The sequence below is a fragment of the Canis aureus genome, chromosome 21 (assembly GCF_053574225.1).
Source record: "Canis aureus isolate CA01 chromosome 21, VMU_Caureus_v.1.0, whole genome shotgun sequence".
NCBI lineage: Eukaryota > Metazoa > Chordata > Mammalia > Carnivora > Canidae > Canis > Canis aureus.
The window spans coordinates 14,730,406-14,734,915 of NC_135631.1; the positions used below are offsets into that span (position 1 = coordinate 14,730,406).

Below are 4,510 nucleotides of genomic sequence, written 5' to 3' on the forward strand. Positions count from 1 at the left end.
TTTGTAGCTTTAATAATTTCTGAAAGGGAGAAATATATTGGATAGTAAAACATAGGAAGTTCAGCATTACCAGTGGTTAGAAAAATACAAATTTAAAAAGGTGAGTTGAAATTTAGTGAAAAATAAACCTGATATTTATTACTAGCTGGGGTGAAAGAGGTTATCTGCATTTTGGTGTTAGTTATGTAAATTGGGTACTGCCTTTTTTGGTGAGAGATCTCAAAATTCTTTAATATATATATATATATATATATATATATATATACACACACACACATATACATACCTCTGTTTAGTCTGTACATCTGAGCAATTATCCTAGGGGCCCAGAGATAACTTAATGTATGATGAGGTTTTTTTGTGGTATTAGAAAAAAAATGACTTATTATTAGTAGTACTCCTACTTGACAGAATAATAGGCAGAATGATAGGCAATCATTAAAAACAATGCCTTATAATGATATGGGAAATATTTAAATTGTATTCATCAGGATTATATATGAAACATATGGTGTGATTTCTGAAAAGTGATAAAAATCATAGATGGAAGAAGGAATGGAAGAAAAATACATGAAAAACTTGGCAAGTTTTTCTTTTTGAATGGTAGTACTAACTTTTTTTCTCTTTATTTTTTAAACTCTGTCTACTTGCCATGAGTTAGGTTTGTAATTAGTTTTCCACCACTTTTCCTAAGAGGATCTGCTGGTACACAGCCTTAGCAGAAACCAGAGTCAGCAACTTTGTCTTTCCTTCTGCTCCTTTCGTCTGTTCCATGATAGTACTCTGCGTTGTGAGGGATGTGATAGTGTGGGAGAGAGAGACAGACTGGGAGTCAGGAGACATGGGATCTGTGTGCAGTACCCCACAACCTAACTTCTGTGACTTGGGTCGGCTGTGTAATATCTCTTGGTCAAAATGTTAGTATTTGAAATCCAAAGATGTTTGTACCAGCTTACCATACAAATAAAATTATCCTTAATGGCTTATTGACAAAGAATATGGGAAGTGGTATTTTAAGAGGTCCCCTGTAGCCCATAAATGGATAAAATCCCTTATTTGGTTTTTGAACTATGATCACTTAAGGATTGAGAGAGTTTTCCAAACCAGGGAAGAGACTATGAAACATTATTTCCTCCCTGTAGGAACTTTCTTTAATCTTATCCAGGCATTGAACAATATGCATCATTCAAAGCAGGGGAAAGAGGACCAGATGATGCAGAAGGATGGACCAGGTGACTTTTTAGGAATATTGTTCTTTAAAGACTCCTAACTCTGGGAAATGAACTAGGGGTGGTAGAAGGGGAGGAGGGCAGGGGGTGGGGGTGAGTGGGTGACGGGCAGAGAGGGGGACACTTGACGGGATGAGCACTGGGTGTTATTCTGTATGTTGGTAAATTGAACACCAATAAAAAATTAATTTATTAAAAAAAGGAATATTGTTCTTTCTATCAATGTACCATGTTAGAAAGTAATTAATTCTGATAAGAACTTAGTCACCTCCTTAGATCCAGGTATTGTAAACTTCCTATTTTTTTGGTTTATTTTTTTATTCATTCAACAAATAGTCATTGACCACTGTTTAGGTCTGGTGATATAGCTATTAAACACAAAGGATCCTCTTTCAAGATACTCTTAAGCGTAGGGTTGGAAGGTGGACAGGCGCTAGTACAACATAGTTTTTGCAAAGAGCTAGGATAGAGCTGCGATCTGGGTGCTGTAGGAATACAGTGCAAGTCCTTATAATCTAGCCTAGGGTGGGAGAAGAGACCATCTTCCTTGTGGAGATGATATCTGAGCCTATTATTGGAGAATGTATGGGAGTAGAATTGGGAAAAGTTGGGGGGATAGCAAGTGGGTGGCAATGAGATGTTAGTGAGTATGACTTGATCAGGGAATTTAGGGTAGTTTAATATGGCTAAAGCACATGATAGTGGACAGGGAAGGATAACATGGGTGGATCACTAAGATACAGGGACTTGTGATGAGGCCAAAATGCTTAGATTTTATCTTAAATGTAAAGAAGAGCCTTTAGCAGATTTTAAACTGGATGATGACATGAGTGAATGATTGAATTTGATGCATATTACTGGCTGCAGTGTGGATGACTGAACAGGTGTCTGCGTGAGATATGAGGCAGGAGAGACTAGTTATGGTGTTGTTGGAGCAACCATCAGATTATTTTGCTAATTGATCTAAGTCTAGTGCTGAGAACTATGGTTGGGGCATGGTGGGTGCTCAAAATGTTTGTGGAATCAATGAATGGATGGATGGATGGTTGAAAGTTAAGGAACAAGGTTTGGTAAAGTAAGATGACAAATTTTGAGATTATGAAATGGATTAGTAAAGGGAGAAGTCAAGGATGACTTACTCTTATGTTTGTGGCGGGTGATGGAGGAAATATAGAAGGAAGAGCAAGTTGAGTTGGGGTTGAGATGAGGAAATCAGTTTTTGAGGAGATGCCAATGTGCAGTGAGAAGTGCAATTAGGAGCTGGTTGTGTGGCTCTAAAAAAAACAACTACAACAAATATTTAGGGAAATTATTTTCCCATAAGTGGTTATTTTTAATTAACTTCAACTTTTGAAGTTTCTCGAAAGGAGTAACAGATTTTTCTGGGTTAATCTCTTTTAACCCAAGTCCTTGCTCTAGCTCACGATTCACGGATAGTTCATGAAACATCACAGAATTTTTCATGCTGGAACTCTCACAGAACTCCGAGGTGCAGAGGGTTTTTTTGTGTGTTCTTTTTGATTGTCTACCTTGTCTCTGTTGGAGGCAACCTACTTATCATGATCACCATTATCTTCAGTCCCACCCTGGGCTCCCCTATGTACTTTTTCCTCTCATGCTTGTCATTCATTGATACTTGCTATTCCTCGTGTATGACCCCCAAACTCATCGCTGACTCCTTGTATCAGGGGAGGGCCATCTCTTTTGAGGGCTGCCTAGTTCAATTCCTTGTTGCCCATTTATTGGGAGGAACGGAAATCATTCTGCTCACGTTCATGGCCTATGACCGCTATGTGGCCATCTGCAAGCCCCTGCACTACACGACCGTCATGACCAGGCATCTCTGTGCCCTGCTGGTGGGGGTGGCTTGGTTCGGAGGCTTCCTGCATTCCCTGGTCCAGCTCCTCCTGGTCCTTCAGCTGCCCTTCTGTGGGCCTAATGTGATCAATCACTTTGTCTGTGACTTGTACCCTTTGCTGGAAGTCGCCTGTACCAACACGTATGTCATTGGCGTGCTGGTGGTCGCCAACAGTGGTGTGATCTGCCTGTTGAACTTCCTCATGCTGGCTGCCTCCTATGCTGTCATTCTGTGTTCCTTGAGTTGCCATGGTGCGGAGGCGAGACATAAAGCCCTGTCTACCTGTGGGGCCCACTTCACTGTTGTTGCTCTGTTCTTTGTGCCTTGTATATTTATTTATATGCAGCCATCGTCTACTTTGTCCATAGACAAAATAGTGGCTGTGCTTATTGTATTCTGACAACCATGTTCAACCCCCTGATTTATACACTGAGAAATGCAGAGGTGAAAAATGCCATGAAAAATCTATGGAAAAAATGAGCAATTGTGGATACTGGTATAGTAGGGGGAAAAAACCCCCTGTCATTCTTAGTAAGAATTCATATTGTTATGATGAGAGCTGAGAGACCATCAGAAAATTTCAAAATAAAACTAATTTGAACATTTCAAATTATGTCTAATCTATCCATGTCCTATGTTACTGACCAAACAGATTAGTATACACAACTTCAATTTCTTCTTAACAGTTTACACTAAATTGCAGGACATGGAAACACCATCTCTCTCTCCCTTGCCTTTGTCTGAGATGGAGCCTTCATCAGCCTGGGGAAATAATGATAGGTTAATCCCCTATAGAAATGTTACTAACCTGGTCTTCCAACTTTGCACATTGGAATATTGATCAGAGAAATTACTGATGGTTCACCTCTACCTGATTCTGTCTACAATTTTTTTTGAAATTGTACTGAATTGTAGCTTAATGTGATCTTATTACATTTAAAAATATGCTAGGAAGTGTCCATAAACTTCACAAGATTGCCAGGAGTCAAAAAGGTCAAGACTGCTTTTATCTGGCATGTGCCAGACAGAGGCTGCTACACTGCGGGGTCCTGGACAGAAGACCACAAGGTGCAGAGCAGTGACCAACTCTGGAGAACACTAGATGGGGCTGACCAGTCTTCAGTTGCCCTGAGATAGAAATTGTCCTTACTACATAATCTACACTTTCTCTTCATCTGCCATGTGGATTCTTAGATGGTGGTCCAGATCTTTCACGCCATAAACAGTTTTGAAATCACAACCTGGATACTAATAGTTAAATATCTTTTCCCTGAGTGTTATTGTTTTTTCCTTTGACTCTGAGGGAAGAGGGAAGGCAGCAGCTTTCTGAGCATCAATGCTGTCTCTGGAGGGACAAGTTGGTTTGGGGACAATAATGTCGGAGAGAATCTGTAGCTTGGGGCTCTGAGAATACAGCAAATAC

General features: G+C 39.9%; 1 protein-coding gene across 1 annotated transcript; it reads left to right on the forward strand.

Annotated features, from left to right (window-relative positions):
* The first annotated feature begins 2,661 nt into the window (after nucleotides 1-2,661).
* On the forward strand, nucleotides 2,662-3,570 carry LOC144293239 (olfactory receptor 4C3D-like). The gene has a single exon (XM_077864331.1). The coding sequence runs from the start codon at nucleotides 2,789-2,791 to the stop codon at nucleotides 3,485-3,487; it is 699 nt and encodes a 232-aa protein (XP_077720457.1). The 5' UTR covers nucleotides 2,662-2,788; the 3' UTR covers nucleotides 3,488-3,570.
* The last annotated feature ends 940 nt before the right edge of the window (nucleotides 3,571-4,510 follow it).